The following is a 24498-nucleotide window of genomic DNA, read 5'->3' as shown; positions in this document are numbered from 1 at the left end:
TAAATTTCAATTCCATCAGATTTATGGAATAAAACCAACCACATTGTTTTAATACTATATACCAGTGTTGGCAAACCTTTTTGGAACCGAGTGCCGAAAACGGTGTGCATGCAGGCGGGGAAACACGAGAAACCAGAAGAGTATCTTTCTGGCATGCAGGTGCAGTGGCACCGGTCAACAGGTATTCCGTTTCTGGCGTGAATGCACACACAAACACCAGCTGGCCGGCGCACATACACACGCTGGAACCAAGAAAAGCAACAGGTGATGGCTGGCATGCCCGGAGAGATGGCTCTGTGTGCCACTTCCAGCATGTGTGCCATAGGTTCGCCATCACGGCTATATACTATATAAGAAAAAATACTTTGGCCTTTTCAAATACTATTCTCTGGGATTCAAATATCAGTTTTTTGATCCTGGGAAGTAAGATCCAAGTTTTTGTTGAAGGGAATTTTTTTTTCACCTTATCTTATAATTCTTCATTCTGAGTTAAAGATTGGAGATAGGGTTCATACACTGAACTAAAACATGGTTAGTGTGGCAGGTAGCCAGGTACATAGAGTGGAAAGCTGAAGATCTCCAACCCCTATCCCAGAGGCTCTGTAAGCATTCACATTGTGATCCTCTCTCCTACTGTGAGGTATCAGTTTGATTGTACTTGCTGATATAACTATCTTCCAAGGGGCATCTCACTTGACAATGCTGATATGTGAGAAAGAAAACTCATACCCTGTGTTGCCTTCATGGCAATTAAAATGTAAAAAATGAAAAAAGTAAATTTAAATAGTGCAATCTTCTGCCATATAACATTAAAATTCCATTCTTTTCTATATACAAGACATAGACTGTTTATTTTTAAAAAACATATTTTGTAAAATATCCAATAGATTATGCCCAGTAACATTTTAACAATGGTTTACTGAATAAATCATAATTAACATGCTAATAATGTAAATTGGTCTCTGAATCACAGCATCTGGGTTCCCATATTATGAATAACAAGTACCAAAGCAATTTCATACTTTTAAGCTTAATCATAGATCATTTCAGTTATTGAATCCAATCTACCGTTTAGTATAGGGATCTAGTTTAAAGCATTCCCAACAAGAGATCTGTCCTCCAGTCTCTACCTTAGCACATTCAAGGAAAGATGTTTTCTAACATTAAAACCCTACCTTTCTATAAAAGTTTTAAGACCATTATTTGAGATGACAGCAAAGACATGGATCAATATTTTCCACTTCCACAGGATTATGAGTTTCAAAATTTCAAAACCTGTTTCTTTTCAGGTATTTTTATAAACAATGGAGAAGCTAAAAGAATATTTTTCCATATTATTTTATTCGCTGTTGCTCCACATGGCTTCCATCATTCCAAGAGATACACCTTTTCTTCACAAATTGAAATGTTTAATTGAATGGTCCACTTTCTCCAAAACACCATTTTCCCCCTTCTTTTTTATCAAATCATGTAACCCCAACACGTGTGCAAGACAACAAGCAGGAAAACATGAGATCATATTAGCAAGATCTGGTATTCTTCTTTTGGCGATGCTGTCCATCCAATGCTTCTCTCTCGCCCAAGAACCTGGCTGGGCATTAAAAGGGGAGGGGGGGGGCAAAACCTTTTGCTGCTTTAGGATAATCTATGCTAGGAGAGAGCCGATTATGCAGAAAGCATTGTGCATTAGTGACCATTTCACCATTTTGCACCATTTTACTAACTTTATTGCCAGAGTTGTTAAGTGAATCACTGCAGCTGATAATTTGCTAACATGGTTGTTAAATGAATCGGGCTTCCCCATTGGTTTTGCTTGTTACAAGGTTGCAAAAGGGACACAGCAACGGTCATAATAAGTATGAACCATTTGCCAACCAAGCATCTGAATTTTGATCACACACGATCATGGGGATGCTACAAAGATTGCTAAGTGTGAAAAATGTCATTTTCCCCAGTGCCCTTGTAACTTTGAATGGTCACTAAATGAACTGAAGTAAGTGGAGGTCCACATGCATTTGGACCATAGGGAACATTTCGTGTATCTGTTATCAGGGCCGCTGAAAGATTAAGTGCTGGAACAAGACTAATATGGACCCCCTCACCTACACATGGACACATAAATCAATGTCATAACTGTGCATTTATTAATTACATTCAAACATACTTGCAAATATATTAAATATATGTTTAAATATATCCTCCTGCTTTGTCAGTGAAGACCTAAACATCAATAGCACTCTTTTTTTCTCCATTTTTGTTTGACATCCTTCCTAAAGATCTACCTATTCCACACTGCATTTGACTAAACTCTTCCTTCAAACGTTAATTACATCCAACTAATATGCTGATTTTTCCTCCCCTCTTTGATTCTTCTTTGTTTACTGTCTATTTGGGATGGTGCGATCCAGATGCCATCCCTGCTGCCTGTGAAGTTTTAACATATCCTTTAAATGATCCAATATTGTTTTTCTTTGTAAAATTTTTACAACATTTCCCCCTTTATGGGCCCCCTTTGAGCTCCATGGGCCCCGGAACAATGTACCGGCTGCACCCCCTTCTCCTGGAGGGGGGGGGGGATACAGGCCTGTCTGTAATCCTGCAAAGCTTTATTTCACCGGTGGACGACCTAAACCGCAGGTTAGGAGCATAAAGAACCACCTTAATTTCGACTGCGAAGGACTGTGTCCCAAAGGTTTAGTACCGCAAAGATTCAGTCAGAAAGCGGAGGATGCCAGGCATAGTCCCAGCGTCCACTCGGTCCTCCTTCCCTCAACCCCAATTAGAAGCGGGAACCGGTCCCCGTCTCTCCCCGGTGCCCGCGCCGCCCCTTTGCTGACTCGCTTACTTTCCACCGCCTCTCCTCCCACCTTCAGCCTCTTTCCTTTGTCTTCCCTCGCTGACTTCCGCAGTCGTTTAAGGTGGGGACGGCCGCTGCTAAGCAACGCGATCAAACAACCCTCGCCCACATTCAGAAGAGCCCGGATATGCTTCCGGACTTGCACCGAGCACCCGCTCAAAAACTCCCGCGGGACTACAATGCCCAGAGGGCAGTTCGGCGAAGAAAACTCCGAGTCCCGAAATGCTTTGCTCGACGAACCGTTGACAAACGCCCCGAGTTGGACAAAGCACTACCTATAGCGCGGGTGAAAAACGAATTTCCGGCAACAAAGAGAACGGAACGGAGCTGACGGGACCCTCGTGCAGACTGGGCAGGAAAAAAAGCACGGACAGCTCGACATTAAGGAGCGAAGTATTTCCCTTCCTAGGGAAAGCGTCGTAGGGGGGGAAAAAAACTACACGCCCCAGTCAGCCCAACACCGACCTGGAGACAATCTCTTTTCGATATCCGCCGCTTGGAATGCTGGGAAGAGGGAGGTGGGAGCGGGGCCGAAAATCGCCTCGGCGAGCGCTCTACTGGGAACGGAGAATGAGTGTCTGCGCATGCGCAATCGGGGTGGGAGTCTCCGGTTCGTTCATTCGTTCTGATTTGTGGGGAAGGGAGGGAGGGGGTCTTATGTCGAGTTAAGTCGAGAGCTGCTGCCGAGTAAGTCATGGCGGGGAAAGGGCTTCATCCACGGCACTCCCAAGCAGAGGAACCTGCGAAGTGAAAACACGCGGGGACAGAATCTATCAGGATCTTTTGGGAAGCTGGGTAACTTAACGCGCGTGGTGATTTTCCGTGCAAAGGTAATTGGGGGGGGGGGAGGACTGGGAGGGCGGAGGAGGAAAACCTGTCCGTCAAATGTGAAGTTTAAGCCCAAGGGACGATTTTATTTGATCTTTTGCGTTCGGTTTCTCTTTAAGGTGAACATGTCCCCTCGCTTGTCTGTTATTAATTTCCAAAAAGGCTAGCAGGCTTCACACGTGACGTTTATAAAGCCTTGAATTAGGTACTGTAGTGGTATCTTGGCATAATCTATAAATGCATTCTAGTTAAGTGGTGTTACCTAGCTGCATAATTCATATGGGCCCAACATCATATACTGTATAATGCAATGCTGTCAGTGTTCCCTTTGAAGGGCCAACGCTGGATACTGTTAATTAAAACCCTTCGGAAAATGGACCTGTCTGCTTCATTTATAGCTTGCTTCTTTAGCAAAAGTATGACTTGTTAGGTTTGGAGCATGCTGTCTTTGCAAACTTTGTGTATCGCTTATATTTTGTAAAGATTGTGTGAATTTGTCATTGTATATAAATCAGAATTATTTACCCAATTTAAAAAAGAATGAAGTTTGCTAGTGAGATGCATAGTTCTTAATTCCACCTAGGTAATTTGGAAATGGGAGAAATAGTTCTACATGCATTAATTTCTTAATGACAGGTAGTTGGGTATCCTGAAGTGGTAGTTTATAATCAAAATTTAACTCTTGGATACAATTTAGATTTCAGTGGCATATTTTTTTTACAGTATTCATATTTGCATGAATCTGATACGTTTACATGAAAGTTATTCAGGCCGCTGGGTTTTTTCTCCTCCCCCTCCCCATATTTTGTCTACCTTGGGGTCCTTATTTCATTCTGAATATATTGGACTTCATTGTTCTATCTTGCTACGTTTTAAACAGTGCTTAACATTTTTGTAACATTGTTCTCTATTCATATTTATTCAGTTCTTTGCTTCTTTATAAGCCTGGAAAATATCAAAGCTGTAGTTATTAAGGCCACAGCAAATTATTGCACCTGGCTGATTTTGCTCTTAACTCAAAGAACCTCTTATATAAAGAGGTTGAGGTCTGATTTATATCTAAGTGAGAGACTCAGGAATGTAGGCTAAACTGGGAAATTGGAGGGGGAACCCTCAAAGAAACTAATGACTAACCAATTTTTTAATTAATGCCAAGTGAGCAACCGGGAAATAATCAGAGATAAAGCTCAGCAGAAAGAAGAATTTGGTAGAGAGCCAGTTTGGTGTAATGGTTGAGGTACCAGGCTAGAAACCACTATCAACTCCAATGCCACTTTAGGTATGAAGCCAATTGGGTGACTTTCAACCAGTCATTCTCTCTCAGCTCCAGGAAGAAGGCAAACCTCTTCTAAAAATATTGCCAAGAAAATTGTAGGGACTTGTACAGGCAATCACCAGGAGTCAACACTGATTTGAAGGCAAAAAACCAAAAAATGATTCATTATATAGTCAGGATGAGACATAGGTTGCCTATGAAATTGTATTGATGCCATTGTCAACAATATTAATTGAATCAAACACTTGATTTCATATAGAACAGCATCAGTGCTTTATATATAAATATTCCGGATATATCAGCCATTCATTTTCTGTCCTAAATGCCAATAAGCAAATTACAGCTGCCCCATCAGTACATTTTTTCTAACAATCAGGCAGATGGTTACATAGCTAATTGTGTGCATATGTAAATGTTGAAGCAATTAATGCAATTTAGAACACCTAGCAGTCAGTACAAAAATAGCACACAGTATTTCTCAATTCCAGTTCTACGGAGTTGGTTGCCTTGGGGGCAGGGGTACTTTATAGCTGTGTAGAATATTCAGGATACAGTTCAATTACTTTTGGTCTCTTCTACATATACCCAAAGGCTTTCATATCTCCAGTGGAATCTTGGGGTTGGGGGGTAGCTTTACATGCCACATTAAAGATTGTTTTGAAGTTTATCAGAATTTTTTAAAGGAGAAATGTCATTTGAAAAGGCGGCTCCGATATATGGATATCTTCTTGGAACAAGTACTGTAATCTGGCATGAATGCACATCACTGTCCTTGTGGATAACTTACTTCATTCTGCCAGACTCCCTGCCCTATCTGATTTTATCCTTTACTCTAAACAGAGTTTGTAACGTTTGCAGTCCAAAAGCTTATCAGCATAATCTGACCAAATTATTCTTGACCCATAGAAATTCTAAAAATAATAATATAGATGATAGTTGGCCCAATGTTTTGCTCAGAAATCTGTACAGCTCCCCAGAAAAATAGAGTTAAAACTAGTATGATAAGCAGCAGGGAGAGGACAGAGGATAGTGAGATACTACTTTAGAAGATTATTACTTCCAGGTTGCTTTCAGAAAGATCATTCTTTTGGGTCTCACCAAAAGAGACATATTGTAAGAGCACATTCAACTATTTTTTTTAAATATAAAAATTTAATTGGAAGCAATGAATCTTTCCATAACTTTAATTTAAATTGGGGATATTTTAAAATTACTATTTTCCTGAGCTCTTTCATTACTTGGTTCACTTTTCTGCATAGCCCCATTTGCTACATAGTTCTGGCAATGGTGGAATAGTCATCACAAAGAACTGCATTCTTTACCTTTTCAATCAGGTTCTGACAACTCCTTCCAGCTGTTCATTTGAGTTAAATAGATACTCACAAAGATTTTCTTTAACTTTGGAAATTTGTGGAAGTCACATGGCACGGATTCTGAATCTTAGGTTAGAAGGGGCAAGATGTGAGGTGTAACTTGGTGACTTGTAAGATATGAGGTCTTATCATGTTGAAAACAAATTCTTTCTTGTGTTATGCTTCCAGACTCTCAATTGTTTCAAAGTTCTGAGTGTTATCCAGATAGTATTGTGGGGTTCAAGAAAATCCTTATGAATAACACCATCTGCATTCCAAGAAAACTATCCGTGAGTTTTTCTGCCAAAGTGTAGGATTTCTTCTCCCTTGTTGGAAAAGTTTTATGACAGTGTTCCATGGAATGATGCTTAATGTCTGTGTCATAACAAAGTGCCCATGTTTTGTTGGCTGTCACAATGTGTTGTAGACATTCCTCACTTTCATTCATGTAGTTTGAACGCAATTCTTGACAAATTTCATTTCTGGAAGTGTTCATCTTTGTCATCAGCATACAAGGAACCCAGCTATCACTTTTGTAAAACTTGTGAAAGTTTGTAAACTTTCTAATATGAAGCAACACCTATTCTGTGACATGCCAAACTTGACAGCAATTTTCCTTTCCATGATCTATTGATTGTCCTCAAATCAGTTCATCAACATTGCTCATATAAAACCTGTGTGTTGCTGTTACAGGTTGTCCATTTGTTCTTTATCACGCATATCAGCTCTTCATAGTTCACCATCTTTACACTTTTGGGGGCCCAGCTATGCACAGTACTCACATTAACAGTCATTGTCATAAATCTGCATTATGCAGTAAATTTTAATTAGCTGTCAAAAATTCAATCACAATGCATTGCCTAAGGCACACTGACCAGTACTCACTGCAGGTTTAGTTTCAATGACAGCACATTTTTTTTCTCATAACTGAAAAGAAAAAAAATGGAGCTGAAAAGCACATCAGGGTTTCTATTTTGTCAGTGCTGTCATCTATTGGTGATTTATAAATTTGGAGTCAATCATCATTCATCCCTTGTGCATCTGCCAGCAATTATAGTATGTTCATCTGGATTTTGGTAACACTATCCGCTAGGTGAAGGATGGTACCATATGCCCACTTAGATCTAATATCCCATTTGAACATTCAGCAATATTGGATTACTTAAGAGAAATAGAAAGACATGGTTGACTTAATATACCAGTTAAGCTGTGATTTAAGATCTCTGCCACTGAATATTTAGTTTGCAACTGGGCTTATAAAAACAGATCTTCCTGACCCCTTTTCTTCTCATCACAAATTTTATTATTAAATTTATATGTCACTCATTTCATGAATTCAAGTTATATTTCTGTAGAGAGATTCCTGTGGTATATAAGAGCAGAGGAGAAAGACCAGGAATGCCTGAAAAATGGACAGGATCATGTAGAATAAGGATGCAAACCCGTGGCCTGTGGGCTAGACGTGGCCCGTAATGTGGCTAGATCCGGCCCACGGAGCTTCCAGGGCAGACAGCAAAGGACCAGCCCCCAGTGCCTCAGCCCAGGCTGGGCGGGCACTGATCTATTACTGGATGGCAGCCATCTGTCCAGGAACACGGTCAGCCTTGGATCCACGGGATCGCCCTGGAGCCAGTGGAGAACCACCCTGCTGCCTGGATGCTCACTGCATCCTGTGTGCACACCCAGGGAGCAGCGTTGAGATGGCAGGACTGATCCCTAGCTGACTCCAGGGCAGCCGCACGGATCTAAGGCTTACTGTGTTCCTGGACAGATGGCCACCGTTCATTTATAGATCAGTGGCACACACGCCACCAGTACCTCCATGGCCTGCTCACCAACCCGGCCTTGCAGCCCATGTGGCTTCCCTTTCACCGGCGCAGTGCCTCCCCTTTTGGGAAAGCCACAGCCACGGTAACCACAGGTATCAGCAACACTGCCAATCTCTTCCCGTCCCCTTGTCGCTTCCTGAGTGCGGAGGAAGGAACGATATGGGAATGAGAATGAGAGAGGCGGGGAAGGAAGGAAGGCATGCCAGAGAAAGTGAAGGGGGTTTTTTTTGGGGGGGGGGGAAGGCAGCAAAAGAAGCAGCATTCCTTGGCTAGGAGGCAGGCAAAGGCAGAAAGGGAAAGTAAACCTCAGTCCCCACAAACCAAGTGCAGTTTCTGCTGCTCGCAGGAAAGGCACCATCTTCCTCCTGTTTTCCCCACCACAACAGCCATCTGAGCTGGACTGGACTGTCTCTACTTGTGTATTTCATAATTAATCTAAAGAAAAAACATGATTAATTCAGATAAGTTAGAACGTTTATACAGAAATGTTACTTTTGGGAGGGAATTCATGGATAGTTTGATATTCAGGCAATCAAACAAATAGTAATATACAGAAAAAATATATAAATATGTTTATTTAATCTTGTACTGTATATATGATTGGCTTTCTGGTTCGTTATGAAGCAGCGAGAAGTTGACTAGCCTATTCAATTCCTGGGCCCTGGCTACCCAGGAATGGGAAATTCAGTTGAGCACTAGCGTTTTCCCTTTCTCTTTGCTGTCATATTTGCAGTGTGGTAGCCCTATGTACCAAAATGGGGTATTACAGTCCCATTACATGGGATGAAATTAATATGCATTCTTCCATGCTACTGTATTGATAAGATTTGTTGGCAGGAGGAAGGATATAACTTTTTGAAAAATATATAAAATAGGGTAAGAATAATTACTTTACCCTATACTTGCTGTAAGGAAGATGATTTAGATTAGGGGTGTCAAACTCAAGGCCCTTATGCCAGATCCGGCCCGCAATGTGGTGGGATCCAGCCCATGGGGCCGTCCTGGTCTACACAATGCAAAGAGGAAAGATCGGGCCAGCGTGGCTTCGACCTGGTCTACCCAGTGCGAAGAGGAAAAATCAGGCCAATGTAGTTTTGACCTGGTTTACCCAGTGCAAAGAGGAAAATTCAGGCCAAGTGCCTTTGTCTTAGTTTACCCAATGCAAAGAGGAAAGATCAGGCCAGCGTGGCTTCAGCCCTGTCTACCCAATGGGAAGAGGAAACATGCCAGCAATTTGGGGACTGGCGTCGAGCTGGCCACATCCACCCAGTCGGCCACACAGTCAGCCAATCACGTCCAGCCCTTGGAGGTCAACCACAGCCCTGATGCGGCCCTCAATGAAATTGAGTTTGAACCCCCTGATTTAGAAGAGGGTTTTAAAATACCTTTATTTCTACTTGGAAACCACTTCTGGACTTTGTGCTTGAGGTGGGAAAAATGAAGCTTTGATTTGGGGTTTTACTGATTAGATAGATTTGTTGTTATAAAAATGGCTAGTTTATATTAATATGAAAAAAAATAAAAAAGTTTAGGGTAGATGTCGGAAGTCAATGCCTTTTTTTTTCTTTTCCCCTTGTTCCCCCCCCCCACTATACACTTCCCCTTTTCTTCCCTAATTTCCCTAATACTTACTTTTGTATTCTCTTTGTACGTCATATTACAATGAATAAAAACCTATATAAAAATAGAAGAGGGCTGTATTTGTTATAGGGCTTGTGTCCTGTCCCATTTAATAAACATTAGATTTTGACTTTTGAATGTTCATGGTACTCTGCAATAATAATGCATGGTTTCATTTTGCATTTTCTGAATTCTAAAAACTGTTCTGTTTCTTGACAGAAAAAAAAGTTCTTCTGCATGCATAATGGAAAATGGATCTTTTCTGCTTCTTTTTTGAACAATTAAATAAAGAAAAGAAATTGAGCTGAAGAATTTTCTCCTGTTTTCCTTGAAATTTTTGACACTTTGGTAATTTATTAACTTCTAGTATTTACACAAACACACGCGCGCACACACACACATGGAAGGGTAGAAGGTAAGGATAGACAGACATACATACATATGTGACCTACCCTTCCAGGTATATCTGCCTACATTTTGCCTTTCCATTGCCCAGAGATCCCTTATTCACATGCAGAGTTACTCTCAGTGACTAACTATGCAAAGATAATAGTGAAGAGTCTTACATAATTATTTGGGGAAAAACGTGTGCACCAAGAAAAGCTCATTGTTTAAGCCAAAGTATACGTGTAAATTGAACCAAGTTGCTTCTGTTGACTCTTACAAAATTCCTACTTTTCCCACTCAAAATAAAGAACAACTTTACTTTTAACTTTAGTTTTTGTGTTATGTAATGTGATTTGGACCCTTTAGAAAAGACATTTAGATTTCTTCATATTATATGCTAACTTTTTTCAGCTGGTCATCGCTGTGAATCACACTTAGAATATATCTGATAGTTCACTGGTTATATAGGTACATGACTTGCTGCTAATCCATTATTGTCTGCTATACCTGGCAATGTTCTTAGGGCTCCAAGAGAGAGTTTTTCCACGTCATCTACTACTTGGAAAAAGCAGACACTGAAAAGTTTGAGAGACTTTCATATACAAAGCTTATACTCTGTCATGAACCATAGCCCTTTCACTAAGCATTCTTTCTTTATAAGCAACACTCTTCGAAATCATGTCATTTCTTTTGTCATTTTTAAACAATGGGTGCAGCAAAGGAGAGGAATATGAGGAACCGAGGTAGTAAAGTATTAGTTGATGGTGATAAATGTGATATTGGTGTGCATGCGAGATTTTTTTTTTCGTGGTGAAATAGAATACTGCTATCTCCACTTTTCCCTATCAAAGTAGCAGGAAATTGCAAGGAAAATTATGCCATCACTTTATGCAGAGATAGGCAGAAAATCATCTCCTAGGCTTAACAATAAGCTTTGTAGATAGTAGAAACAGTAAGGAAGCCATTCTTAGCATATGTCCAAGATACTCTTATATTTGAACTGGACCAGTCTCTTCCAGTTAGCAATTGGCTTAAGGTCTAATCAATTTCAGGGAGCCATCCAGAAGGAGGGTTCTAATCAACTAATTAAGGTCACAGTTGAGCTTGTTAACTTATCATTAGGAAGGGCTAAGCTGGGAAGAAAACAAGCAAGAAGAGAAGTCTCTGTGCTGTGCGGAGGCAAAATAATGGGAAAGGGAGGGGAGGTCAGGCATAGGATACTGTCTGGGAGAACTTTATCTGAATGAAATTGCAGCAACCAGCGGCCTTCTCAGCATCTCTATGTATCTTATCTCTACACACAATGTCACATGGTTTACTTAGCAACGGTGTTGCTCTGTGACCATTTTGCCATAATCAATTGAACTCACTAAATGATATTATATTAATATTAGAACTGGCTTAATTACAAGTGTTTTCTCAGTTTATATTTTTGGATAATCTTAATATTGTCATGCAATATTTTGCCTAGCTTAAGAGTGTGTATATTCTGCAATTTCAACAGTTTAAGATAACTAAGGTGGCTTAAATGAAATTGACCTAAATATGTTTTCTTTCCCTTTGTCCTAGTAAAGATCCATGTAACAGATCACTTACTGATAGTAGTACAGATTGGAAAAAAGATTTTAGAAATGGCTTCCTTGAAGAATTTGCATAAATGAAAAAAACATTTTATGCTTGATTGATAAGGTAAATGTTCTAAAAATGTTGATTTTTGGACACTCATCCCAAATTCTTTAATCATTGCTTCATTCTAAAATAAAATGCATGACTAAATTTTTTTGCATTGTGCGTTGTTATTTTAATCTGGGCATAAAAATCTTGGTGAGCAGATTGAATTTGTTAATTCAAGATTACTGATGAAATCAAATGTTTGTACAATTCCTTTGAAAACTTTTATTTTTATAATGGTGGTTGATTTCATTCAGTAAAATAAAATGCCTTTTTCTCTATATGTACATTTTGATATTCTGTTACTGCAAAATAGAATAATCTGGTAATAAATTTAAGAGACCATAATTCTCGCCTTCAGAGACTGAATTTATATAATTTTACATAAGTCATTATCTCCTAACTAAGACTCTTGTCATAAGAACCATATCCAGACTAATGTGATAATTTTTCACTTTTAAGTAAGGAATTCTCTGGCAAGTTATATTTGCCTACCAATTTCTTTTTCACAAGGAGCTATTTTATTTTATTCAGTACCATTAGTTCCAAGTGCCCATATATTTTCAGCAATTGCTGATTAACTGAAGAGTCTATGGATTTTGATTGCAATATTACATCCAGAAATATTACATCAATATTTCATCAACAGTTGCTACAATTCAATATTATCACATATTCAATATTGTAATGTTCAATAATATTACAATGCAATATTACATCAATAGTTGCTACAATTCAGTGGGTAGCAAGATATCAGCACTTGCTAGCAGGTTAAGATTTTTATGGTCTGAAAAGGTCCATCCATAGTATACAATCTTATGTTTTAATAAATCAATTTAAAGTTTTTGATCTGTTTAATAGGACCTGTAAACTTTATGAAATAACATATGGCATGGTACTTAGCTGAAAAGTACTGAAAGACTTATAGCAATCTAATAAGCTAAAGTGTTATCATTTTATTGGTAGATGAATACAGTATCGTTCAGAATAAATGTATTTCAAAGAAGATACATTTTCATTGCAAATTATATATGTTACTTTCTGATCAATAAGTAATATATATGATTTTAATTCATCTATAATCACCCTGTTACTCTTTTCTCCCTTGCTATTTATTCCAATATATAGGAAATATGTTGTATGTATCTGTGTGCTACGTTAAACTAGAGAACATGTCTTAAAATCCTGATCAGTTTTAATGCATACCTATGGCCAGCAGCCTGGTAAGGAGACAGTTAATTTTAAGATTAACTCTTAAAGCAAAAAATATTTGAAGGAAACATATCTCAGTTAAAAGAAAGGTAACTCAGTTCGGAATCGGTGATTTGGTCCCTAAGGATGACATGCTATTTCTTTTGAATTCAAAGCTTTCTTTCCTTGTCATTGAAAGAAAAGGAATTGGGATATTATAATTCCTGAGACTAACAATGCAAACCCATGCATATCTCTTTAGAAGTGAAGCTCAGTGTGTAGGCTTGTATAAGGTAGTAGCTTTCCTCTCACCCCACTCCCCACCCACCCCAAAGCATTACTGAAAGTATTATTGGAGTAGATGATTCTCTTCTAAGCTTTTATGAACCAGTCCATCTTTTTGAACTGTTTTTTTTTTTCAAATTAGCAAAATAATTAGCAAAATACCAGATGTTATCACTGTTTGAAGTCTATGTGGAAGCAAATGAGTGAAACCAGCAAAGCAGTATTGCTAGGATATAAAGCTGCAGCCTTTATGCTAAAATGTGTCAATTTTTGTGAAAAAGAGTTGTTTACTTATGGAGATAAGCAGCAATTTTCTAGCTTTCAGTTCATCTTCACTGTGTATATTTATGTTGATGGAAGCAGATGTTTAAAACAAGCTGAAATTTGTTTTACAGATAGTTTGTATGAGTTCCGGAGAAGATGGCTTATGTTAGCCCAAAGGAATTTGCACTAATATTTGGCGTAGTGACCGCTTGCTACTGGAACAGTCTATTTTGTGGCTTTGTTTTTGATGATGTTTCCGCCATTTTGGACAATAAAGATTTGCATCCTTCAACTCCAATTAAGAATCTTTTTTTGAATGACTTCTGGGGAACACCCATGTCTGAGGTAATGCCTCTACAGGACACTTAAAGCATTTTTATAAAGCATTGAACCAATGTGTAAGACCTACCTTGCACTTCAAAAATGTCACTGCAGCCTTCGATGATATTTTGCAAAATACTGATATTTTATTTTCCGTTTATTTTAATTTATAACATATATGATGACCAGGATACAAATCCTGATCATCAAGATATTAAAAATGAGAGGAAAAATCAATATAATTCAAACTAGATTATCTGAAATTCATACTCCTCTTATAAACTCTCATTGTAGATCTGGAAAAAATTGGAATGAGCAAGTAGACTGTCATACACAGAGAACTTGAGGGAGAAGATTTGATATGTTTTTGAGCAAACAAAGCAAACAAAATTGGCATGAATGCCCCCAAGGCTCAGAGGGACATTGGCAATTTTCAAAATCTCCTATTCATGTTATTTTGAATGTTTGAAGAGAAAATATAATGTAATCTTGCATTCTTAGCAATGCACAAAGGGGTGAATTTGTGCAGTGTGTATATGATGAGAGGAAGAGATTGATTTGAACAGATTTGCCTAGTTTGGCTATCTGGCTGTTTGTTTAGCATGATCTTTAAGGGGAAAGTCACACATACTACTTGTTTAGGCTTCTAAAACTTTTTTTTAGAACTTTCCATTTTAGCAATAGCTTTTATTCCTTTCTTTTATTCCTTTCTATGTGATGTTGTTTACTTCTTTGTTTTGTCTTTTTAGGAGAGAAGTCATAAGTCATATCGACCCTTCACTGTCTTCACATTTCGCTTGAACTATCTTTTCAGTGAATTAAATGCAATTTCATACCACTTTCTGAACGTCATCTTTCATGCAATTGTTTGTATCATCTTCCTCAAAGTCTGTAAGCTTTTCTTAGACAACAAAAGCAGTTTGGTTGCATCTTTACTATTTGCAGTGCATCCCATACATACTGAAGCAGTAAGTAAATTTAAAAATTTTGCTAGTTCAAACTGTGGGGAGTTCTTAAACAGCGTAGGGAAACAATGCAGGGTGATGATAGTGAGAAAACAATTTAGGGAAATGGGGGAGAAGGGGGCTATTCTCAAATGCATCTACATTTAAACCTATCATTTACTTACAGACATCACCTTTCCAGCTACCACAGATTGTGTTAATGCATTTGAAGTGTGCTTTAGGAAGTGAACCGGCATAAGCAGTGAATGTGCTCCCTTGTTAAAGCTGTGAGGCAGCTTGTCCTCTTGAAGGCTCTGTGCAATTGTGTCAAGACCGTTCCAAGGTCATGTGTTTGGCAGTGCTTCTGCTTGGCAAAATGACTGTTAATGTACATACACAGTTTCTCAGATTACATCATGTCTTTTGAATCCAAATAGCTTTTTCTAAGCACATATTCACAGAGCAATCAACATGTTCCTTCATTCTTGGTCTCTGAATGAGTCAGTCACTTCTTACTCTATTTTCTCTTCCCTCCCCCCCCCCCCCCCGGTCCATTTATGACACGCAACCAAAAAAGTATGAAAAGTTTATTCTAGGTCCTATTTGTTCGGGATAATGCACATTTTTCTCCAAAATTCATTCCCGAGTAAAAATAAAACATCTCTGATATGGCAACTTGCTTTCTTCCTATGTTTTGCAAGTTATAGCCGAGCAAGTCAGCAATGATTGATCTGGGGAAGTGGGCTGGGAGTTGGAAAAGCACCCTGGATAAAGGCAAGGGCTATACTACATATATTATATATATTGTCCTATTCTCAGGAAAAGTCCATGGATGTGTTACAGCAGTTGGGCTTGACCTCAGAGCATCTTCAGTTTTCTTATAATATTAATTTAGAATAAGGGCATTTCCTTGTTTATCCACATGATGGCAGCCTAGTTCTGTCCTTGCATACTTCATCCAAACAATGGAAAAATCAGAACTTGAATATAAATATATAAGATTTTTTTTTGTCCCTTACTTTAATATTTTATCTCATTTTGCTTAAATGATTTATATTGCTGTATCTTTTATTTAGGTAACTGGTGTGGTGGGCAGAGCAGAACTTCTCTCCTCAATTTTTTTTCTAGCTGCTTTTCTGTCCTATACCAGATCCAGAGGGCCTGAAAACACTATAGGTAAAGCAAACAATGAGTGGTCAATAATTCACCCCCCACCCCCCATACTTTCAATGTAGTTATTTAAAGCCCAGATAGGGAATCTGCAGTGGTTTGTGTGATTTCAAATCACTGTGTAACAAGTCAGTTCATTTTCTCTTGTTCTGTGGCTAAGAGTGAAGCATATATTAAAATGAAAGCATATGAGGTGCCAGAGAGAGATACATCCCAATCATACTCTTAGCACTTGAATCAATCATTCTTTGCTGCAATTCTGCCACCACGTGTCTCACAACAAAAAATATTTTTAAGAAAAGTTCACGTCTGTATAAGGTCACCCAATCCTAATTTAAGGAAACGAGCAAAGGCCCTATGATTTTGGAAGTTGCGGCATGGCCTCTGGATGGCACCAGATTGGAGAATTATGCCTTGGCATGGCATCTTCAAATGATAGTTACAGTATAAGATGGTACTTCTATTCTTAAATGGCTATAAAATGTGGTCACTTTCAATAAAACCATCTGGCAAGGCAATGTACCTTCAGTGTTCAGAGCGTAAGGAAATATTGAAATGCAATGTTGCTTTTCCCAAATTCACGAAGACTAACTATTTTTGTATCTTACATTGCAGTGTGGACTCCTATTGCAGCAACAGTTTTTTTGGTGGCTGTTGCTACATTATGTAAGGAACAAGGAGTAACGGTGGTGGGGATATGTTGTGTCTATGAAGTATTTATTGCTCAAGGGGTAAGGAATTTATCTGATTCAATTTCAGATCTGAAATTAAAATATGTCACTTGGAGACACTTGGCTATGGGATTTGAATGATTCCCTTTAGATACATTTATTCAAGTTGGTGATATCACACTCTATTCACAGGAGCATGTATTAGATTTAATGAATATATCTAGATGAATAATTTAGTCCCCACAAGTTTTATTGCAGAATAGGACTGAAAGTACCATAAAGATTATCTGGGATCTCTTTGTGCTAAAGGAGAACGCTCAAATGTATTCCAGACTGACTAGATCAATGTTTTCAAACTTGTCATCTTCAAGATGTGTGGACTTCAACTCCCAGAGTTCCGAGTCACATGCTGAGTGGGGAATTCTGGGAGTTGAAGTCCACAAAGCTTAAAGTTGCCACATTTGAAACACTGAACTAGATCATATCTCACTTGAGTTCAAAGGCCCATGCAAATGCAAGATACCAATGACATCTCGTGTGCAATAGGTGTTGTCCAAAGCTAAAAATACCAAATGAAAACTCTGTCCCTATTATTGAATTACTGGCAAATGAATCCACACACCTCCCATTTCTTATCTATTAAAGTTATTTCCCCTGTACCCTGTCAGTTCTGGTACAACTACATCAACCCTAAAAATATATTTTTTAAGTTGGAGACCTTTCCATGATAACAAAGCCAGTGAAAAGAAATGTCCTAGCAAGCAAACTTCAGAATGGACAATAGTACAATTAAATTGCCATAAAACAACAACTTGCTTTTTAAGACTGTTCTAGGAGGTAACATGAATTATTTTCTACAAGACAGATGTGTGAAGTGTATGGCTTGAGGACCTAAGCATCCTAGCATGCATAGAATACTGGCATTGTTGTGTTAATGGGTACTTTAAATGCACTAAACATTGGATTTCTGTTAAATGTATTGGCAGTGAATATAACATGAATAGCTTATTGAATTGAAAAATATTTTGATGTATGGCAGAACTCATTATGATTGGTGAATAAAACTTAAAAGTGTTTGGTTACATTAATCATTGAGACAAGCTTGTTTAAATATTTCCCTTTCAAATAAAGGGGGCAGATAGGGTTTTGAATCCTGTTTGAAGGCTCTTCTCCCCCCCATCCCCAAATTTGGTGGGTTTCAGTTGAATGAAATCCCCAGAATTACTGCTACTTTGTTTGGGAATTTGGGGAGTTGTAGACCTGCACACTTGGATTGCATTATATTGAAGAAGTTTGCTTGTGGTGTCAGAAAATTCATTTGAATTTTGTTTATGTTTTTATTTCCTTGTCCAGTATACTGTGCCAATTCTTTGGTATACAGTGTTACACATTCTTCGAGGCAAAGGCAGCATTCCCTACTGTATGCTTCAAATGTTATTGAAACTAATTGTTCTGATGTTCAGTACCCTACTACTTGTTGTGATTAGAGTTCAAGTTATTCAGTCCCAGTTACCGGTGTTTACAAGGTAAATTCCACTATTTGTAATATATATATAATCTCACTTATGCATTAAACATTTTGTGATCTTTTGTTATGTTTACTGTTTCAACAAACTCATAAGCCTATTCAGGGATTCCCCTGTAAGTATAGGGATTGAAATTGGATAAAGATAAAGGATGCATTGCTGGTCTCAGGTTTGCTCATCTGCAAAAAAAAAAAAAAAAGGGGGGGGGGCTGCATGCATGCAACCATCTTCTGTCATGTTTCCTGATCCAGGATTCAGTCGTAGATCTCCACTAGTCAACTATAAACAGCTTAATTTAGATGGCAGGTTTGAACTCAGTAGGAGTTCTCAGACCTTTGACATGCTATAGTTAGATAAGAATGTCAACTGTGAATGGGCTGAAATTGTATTAAGCAATTGAGGCTTCTCTGTCAATATAACTATTCTTCTTTCTTATACTCATAACAGTTTATACCTTGGTCCCTTTTCCATATTTCAGTGGAGTCTTTCCTCTGCACTTGCCGGCTCAAAGCCAAGCAATTGCTGGCTCTTGAGTTAATTGCTATCCCTGTCCTGAGAATTTGTTTGCATAATTTTTGGGTGGACTTCAATGTACCCTGTAGTCCACTAACTTGGTCGCTTTACGTTATATATTTATACCGTTTGCTACATAAAAGCATCTCAAAGCAGTTTACAACCTATAAACCAGGGGTGTCCAAACTTGGGAACTTTAAGACTTGTGGACTTCAACTCCCAAAATTCCCCAGCCAGCCATGCTGGCTGGGGAATTCTGGGAGTTGAAGTCCACAAGTCTTAAAGTTCCCAAGTTTGGACACCCCTGATATAAACTGTAGAGTAAAACAATAAATGTAAAAACCCAATTATAGTAAGAAGGAGTGGGGGGGGGGGGGAGAGAAAGCAGAAACAAAAAGCATTTGTCCAACATTTATGTAAAGAAGGCTTGGCAGAAGAGAGAGCATTTTAACATATTTCTCATAAAATATTGCAGGCATGGTGACTACAGCATAGCACTTTGCAGTCCTAGACACAAGCAGTAGAAGTCCCTTGATGATCTCAACAGTTAATCACGCCTGCATCAGCAAAGCAACCTGCTGGGCATCCTGACCTTGTACATGATACATGAATCATGGACCCAGTAAGGTTCTGATTACCCCAGACTTTTAAGAAGCTGCCTAAAACCCAGTTTAAACAGATTAACCGGTCACTTGATTTGCTTGCTTTGGACCTCAGCTTGTACCTGCTAAACTATAGAAATGCATCAATTGTTGTTTTCCTTGGTTCAATAAAAGGTCAAGGCAGCTTTGCAAGAATTCTAACTAGGGTTTGACCCTTCATGAATGGAAGAACTCCTTCCCTTGGTAAAGAATCCAGCTAGGTTGGGGCCATAATTTTCACCATTGCTACTGTCCCATTTTTCACACTGTTTTGAATAAGCCTTCCGCCTTCAGTATTGTTATAGGGCAGGGGTGTCCAAACTTGGGAACTTTAAGACTTGTGGACTTCAACTCCCAGAATTCCCCAGCCAGGGACTTCCGGTTCCGGCGGCTGACGGCGACGGGCAACTTGTTGCTCGCTCCGGCTCCCCGGTGGGCTTCCCCACTTCTTGGGGGGCACAGGACGCCCCACAGAGGTGTCCTGCCGGAGGGGCGGCACCACGGGGAATCCCTGGATCGGCGGTGGCTGGCGGGAGGTCCCCCGCCTCGCCCAAGACACCGGGGAGCAGATCAGAGGACGCGTGGGCGTTTTCGCTGAGAGGCTGTGCGGAGAAAAAGAAAACTGAAGGATGCGGTGGCGGAGCGGTGAGGTGTAGACTCCCTTCATCCCCATTACCAATTTAAAAACTCGTCAGTTGTGCAAACTTTTTTTTCGGTTTGACTTGGAGAGGCGCGGCTGGAGGGGAGGGGGATTTCCCCCCCCTCAGACAAGCGGCTGGAAACAAGTGTGCTCTCAGCCCCAAGGGAAGGAGGAGGGGGAGAGCCAAACCAAAGTCCACAAGTCTTAAAGTTCCCAAGTTTGGACACCCCTGTTGTAGGGAAAGGAAGAGGAAAGGTTGGGGGGGGGAAATAATCATTTTCCCTATAACCTTTCTCTTTAGGTCATCCGTTTCACAAAATACTTTTTCATTCAATCCTGGATCTAATCCAGAGATTTAACGTGTCTCTTGTCATGTCATAGGGTTGTACCTCAACTCAACTTTTTCTTTCTAGGTTTGATAACCCAGCTGCTGTGAGTCCATCTCCTGTGAGGCAGTTGACTTTCAATTACCTTCTTCCAGTAAATGCTTGGCTGCTTCTAAATCCTTCTGAATTGTGTTGTGACTGGACAATGGGCACCATCCCATTGATAGAATCCGTGCTAGATGTAAGAAATATTGCCACTGTCACCTTCTTCTGCTTTTTGGGCATTTTGGTGGTCTTCAGTCTCCGGTATCCTGGGGATTCCTCCAAGACTGTATTAATGGTAAGTGACATTATAGGGCTACTTATCAAGACTGACTGAGACTGACCTTGGAGGTGAGCCAGCACATAACTACGCCACCCACCCCCAACTCACTAAGTCAGCTCAAAAAGATAGAATGCTCAATGGTATCAAAAGTCACCAAGAGGTCAAAACGAGCAAGGATGGATGCACCGCCTCCATTCCGCTACCACCCGAGATCATCTATGAGTGTGACCACTACTATTTCAGTCCCAAAATTGGGCCTGAAATTTAACTGAAGAGAATCCAGACAATCCATTTCCTTTGTAACACCACCGCTTTCTCAATCAGCTTCCCTCAAAAGGGTAGATTGAAGACTGGACAAAAGCTGTCCAGAATGGTATGTTACCATGACTTCTTAAGGAGGGGGCAAACCAGTGCCTCTTTAAAAAGACCCAGGACACACCCGCCAACAAGGATAAATTCACCATCTATCTCCTGGGCAGTTTTTAACCAGCCAGCAGGGGCATGGATCTAATGCACAGGTGACGGCATTTACATTTCAGAGGATCCTGTCCATTTCCTCAAGTCCAATAGAATCAAATCATTCCCAAGTAACTGGGTAAGTCCATTCTCTGGGCCTCTCCACAGGATTTACACCATGCTTGGTATCCAATTGGGAATGAATCCAAGCGATTTTATCCTATAGGTGCACAAATTCCTCTGCACGGCTTTGTAAATGGGCCTCCAGGCTTCCTTTTCTGAGGAGAATCCAGGTAACCGTATACAGGGTGCTGGGTGGCGGAGCGGATAAGTATTGGCACTTCTCTGTTCATGCCGTCATGAGATAAACCTTAATAGTGGCCTTACCTTGTGTTTGGTCAAGCTCATTCTTTGTTTTCTTCCAGTGCTCCTTTCGGTGTCTCCTGATCCTCTTTCAACTCCCTCAATTCCTCTATAAATCACAGGGAGCAGCAGGAAAAAATGGGCCAAGAGAGGCAGCATTCCCTAACCCTGGCCTCTCCGTTCCTTTACCCGGGGGATGCCCCATCCCAAACACACAACACAGTGAATAGGGGTAATAGTGAGACCTGTAGAACCTTCAGCATTGATTCTCACTCTCATCACAAGGGGAGCCCCTCTTGTATTACTTGCAACTGTACAGAGAGATTTAAATGTGTACTGAATTAGATTATTCTATATTCAGCACATTTTCTTTAGACTTGATTTTTTTTTCTTTCAGCAGCTACAATTCGGTCCCAATTCAGTGTAAGTGATGGAAATATTCCCAAGTCGATTTTGCTGCATATATGAAAATAGAGATCCTATCTATCACCACATTTTATTGAATTAGCTAATTTCTGTTGCATGTTCTATTGTGCTATACTTGCATCAGTACATTTCAGTGATCATGTTTTGTAGGTATGGAGTTAATTATTGTTCTCACTGTATCTCCACGTTGCCTTTTGTCCTTGAATGTTGGTACACTTTGAGTTGCGTTAGTTCGGCACTCAGGAAAACATCAGATTTTATCAAGCTGGTACATTGTATATTATCTGTAATGAAAATTGTGAGGAATGTTGGATGTATCAAGAATGGGATGCATAATGAATATCCTATTTCTTTGCTGATTTTTTTTAAAGTATTTCTTGGAGCATCTATTTCACTGTGTAACTTGTATCTGCAGATTTTGCTCCTCTGTGCTTATGAGGCTCTTGTATTATACACATACAATATGGTCTTTATTGACAGCAGGGTTTTTTTTTTTTTTTGCCATGTTAAAACGACACAGTAACAGCACCATAGATAGATTCTGGATTAAATGACTCTTCCCCCTCCTCCCCACTCCCACCCAATACTTGATCTATGAATGAAATGAAATCTGCCCTGAGCAAAAATGCTGGAAGTCACTTGAGTACTTCCCAACAACCATTGCTGCTCTAGCAATAATCTAGGAAAACAAACACAGTTAACTAGAAAGGGGAGTCCCTGGGGTAATTTTGTGCTTTATGTTGATCACGGTTATAGTGGAACCCAAGTAATGTTATTTGTTCGTAAAAAGGTTTTATGGGCCTCATATAGTCAGCATCACAAAAACATTAGGATGTCATTAGAAAATCCTATTTTTCCAGGCCATCTGGTTTTTCAGCAGATTTCATTTAAGGGTATATTAATGCCTTAAGGGTTTTTTTTTAGAAACTGAATTCTGCACCAAAAAAGGTAGCATTTTGATTGGGAATATACTACCAAAAGTTAGACATTTAGTATTCCCTGCATTAAGAATGGATTTCTGTAAGCCTTCCTCTTGTTGTGTGAGTTATTCAGAGTTGCTTAGGGTGAGCGGCCACATCAATCTTTTAAATAAATACATTATAAGTTTAGCCAATGTTTCTGTTGTGTCCTTATGATTATGAAATCTAGACACTTGCATACTTTTTAATTTCATTTCCTAAATGCTTATCAGCATTCTATGTTGATTGTTGAATTAATAATGACTCAGTAGGATTATGAATAAATTGCCTTCACTCTCTGCTGAGGGAGTAGTTTAGATGTGTCTCAGCAGCAAAAAAAGAAGCAGAACCAAAAAAAGGGGGGGGGAAATGGCAGAGATGCTTCCAAGGACATTTGGCTGTGTATTTTACTATGAAGAAAAAACAAGTAGTTCATTCCTTTTCCAGGAAAGCTTGCTTTTGTAGTTTGTGGTCCAGGAAGAAGCTTATGAATTCTTACTGACCTAAATTAAATACATCATCTGAGAACCTGAGTTACTTCAGGAGGCAGAACTTAAAATCAGTCTGAGTCATATGTTATAGTGCCTTGGACATCACAACTGATGATGATTGAGAGATATTACCCAGTGTAATCATCATCTTCATTTAACAACTTCATAATCCCTTGCGGGATGGTGTCTGGGCAACTGAATGGAGCTAACAGAGTGTTTTAATGACTGGATGTCCATCCTGTTGCCAATGCAGAGTTTTGTTCAACAGATATATTCTCATTGTGTCCAGAGAGATAAATATCTGCCTCTACTTAGGATCAAACTCACAGCCTCCTGATTGTGAGGTGAGAGCTCCATCTCTAGGCCACCGCACCATTCCATATTACCCAGTGTAAGGTATGTACGTAATGTACTGGACATGCTGAGTATGACATATCTGGGCATCAGAGTCTAATAAACTTGAATATACTCTATGCTGCTATAACATTGCTTTCTCAAAGCAGGATATAACTTATGTAAAACGTGTAGTGTGGAAGCAAAAGGATGGCTGCCCTGCCTTTAAGCAGATTGAGGCAGATAACCTTACAAAGAGCTAGGAGTGCATCAGAGGTAACTAACCCAATTGCTTGCATGTGAAGTGACAAATGCAGATCTATTGTTTGCAATTAAGGTTTTTCTAAAGCTAAGCAGATCTAGCAGTGTAAACTTTAAGGAATTAGAAAGGTTGTGAATAAACTGTTCCAATATTGGCACTGCATACAGATTAATTCAGTTTGGATCTCCTACAGCAGTTTTAACTCCAACCTGAGTGGCTTCCAAATAGGGGGAATTCAACTCATAGAATTCAGTGACGTGCGGTGAGGGTTATGGCTGGGGAGGCTGGTGACGTCATCAGGAAGGCGGGGAATGGGACCACGTGTGCAGACCACGTGGTCTCGTTCTCCGCCTTCCTGAGTGAACATTAAGGGGACCGCGGCGTAGCATTACTTCCTCCACCAGCACCAGTCCCTTTCACCCCGCTCAAGCCTTGCCGCCTGCAGCCACCGCCCGCCCTCGCTGCTCCTTTCGTTGCTTGCCCGCCCGCCTCTAAGGCATGCCAAAGCCTCCTTCGTCCCCCCCAGCGCGCGCCCCTTTTATTTCCCGCGACACCCCCCCCCCATTTCGGG

At 39.7% G+C, this 24498-nt stretch overlaps 2 protein-coding genes across 4 annotated transcripts in view; one reads left to right on the top strand and one right to left on the bottom strand.

The window, feature by feature from the left end:
* CEP290 (centrosomal protein 290) overlaps positions 1–3037 on the bottom strand; it is a 72009-nt gene extending 68972 nt beyond the window's left edge. The window contains exon 1 of the mRNA XM_081958711.1: positions 2846–3037. The gene's annotated coding sequence lies outside the window, so the exon portion shown is untranslated. The remainder of the gene's footprint in view (positions 1–2845) is intronic.
* A 430-nt stretch (positions 3038–3467) lies between these two features.
* TMTC3 (transmembrane O-mannosyltransferase targeting cadherins 3) overlaps positions 3468–24498 on the top strand; it is a 37529-nt gene continuing 16498 nt past the window's right edge. Inside the window, exons 1-8 of one of the 3 annotated variants that reach the window (XM_081958142.1) lie at positions 3468–3687; positions 11724–11838; positions 13692–13905; positions 14631–14849; positions 15902–16001; positions 16611–16726; positions 18020–18192; positions 20400–20652. In XM_081958142.1, the coding sequence (XP_081814268.1) occupies positions 13717–13905; positions 14631–14849; positions 15902–16001; positions 16611–16726; positions 18020–18192; positions 20400–20652 (1050 nt within the window). In that variant the 5' untranslated portion in view covers positions 3468–3687; positions 11724–11838; positions 13692–13716. Of the gene's footprint in view, positions 3688–10008; positions 10111–11718; positions 11839–13691; positions 13906–14630; positions 14850–15901; positions 16002–16610; positions 16727–18019; positions 18193–20399; positions 20653–24498 lie in introns of those variants that run through there. The other 2 variants (XM_081958141.1, XM_081958143.1) reach the window with 2 other exon arrangements.

Source organism: Natrix helvetica (genome assembly GCF_964273705.1).
Source record: "Natrix helvetica genome assembly, chromosome: 6".
Lineage (NCBI taxonomy): Eukaryota > Metazoa > Chordata > Lepidosauria > Squamata > Natricidae > Natrix > Natrix helvetica.
The sequence above is the reverse complement of the archived record's forward strand: the minus strand, read 5'-3'. Positions and strand labels throughout refer to the sequence as shown.